The following is a 499-nucleotide window of genomic DNA, read 5'->3' as shown; positions in this document are numbered from 1 at the left end:
TATAGATTCAACAACCAGCACGCAGCATTTACAGACCACCCCGGAATTGTTAAAAACAACCCTAGAGACATTCCGCACAACAGCTTCGCAGAAGTGGTCGATACCTACCTCAACGATGGAGACATTGACAAACTCCACTAGCCGAACTAACGAACTTCCTTCGAGGGGAAGTGATAAAACGACAATGGTTACATTGAAGTTAATGGAAAATGAAACGACACCGGAACAATATGAAGAAGCAGGGATCAGTGATTATAAGAATGGGAACTCAAGTGTGCTGGCTCCTGGAGTGAGTTTAGAAGAGTTGATATTTAAAACATCTGAGGGGACGATGAAACCGCGTTCCGAAAAGAGGTTCTTCAAGAACTTTCGATGGCAGGTACCGCCAGTATTTCTCTTCTTTTTAAATTGTAATAAATTAATAATTAACAGAGAAAATAATTTTATGATTTAAGTAAAATTAGATAGAATAATCTACAAACTTTTTATATTGTTTTTC

General features: G+C 37.9%; 1 protein-coding gene across 1 annotated transcript in view; it reads left to right on the top strand.

The window, feature by feature from the left end:
• LOC108621998 (uncharacterized) overlaps positions 1 to 420 on the top strand; it is a gene marked incomplete at its 3' end in the record, with an annotated part of 3,097 nt that extends 2,677 nt beyond the window's left edge. The window contains exon 2 of the mRNA XM_018019625.2: positions 6 to 420. Coding sequence (XP_017875114.2) covers positions 6 to 420 — 415 coding nt within the window. The remainder of the gene's footprint in view (positions 1 to 5) is intronic.
• Between the last annotated feature and the right edge of the window lie 79 nt (positions 421 to 499).

The sequence above is a fragment of the Ceratina calcarata genome, unplaced genomic scaffold, assembly GCF_001652005.2.
Source record: "Ceratina calcarata isolate Rehan_Ccalc_2016 unplaced genomic scaffold, ASM165200v1 scaffold193.2, whole genome shotgun sequence".
NCBI classification, from domain to species: domain Eukaryota; kingdom Metazoa; phylum Arthropoda; class Insecta; order Hymenoptera; family Apidae; genus Ceratina; species Ceratina calcarata.
The sequence above is the reverse complement of the archived record's forward strand: the minus strand, read 5'-3'. Positions and strand labels throughout refer to the sequence as shown.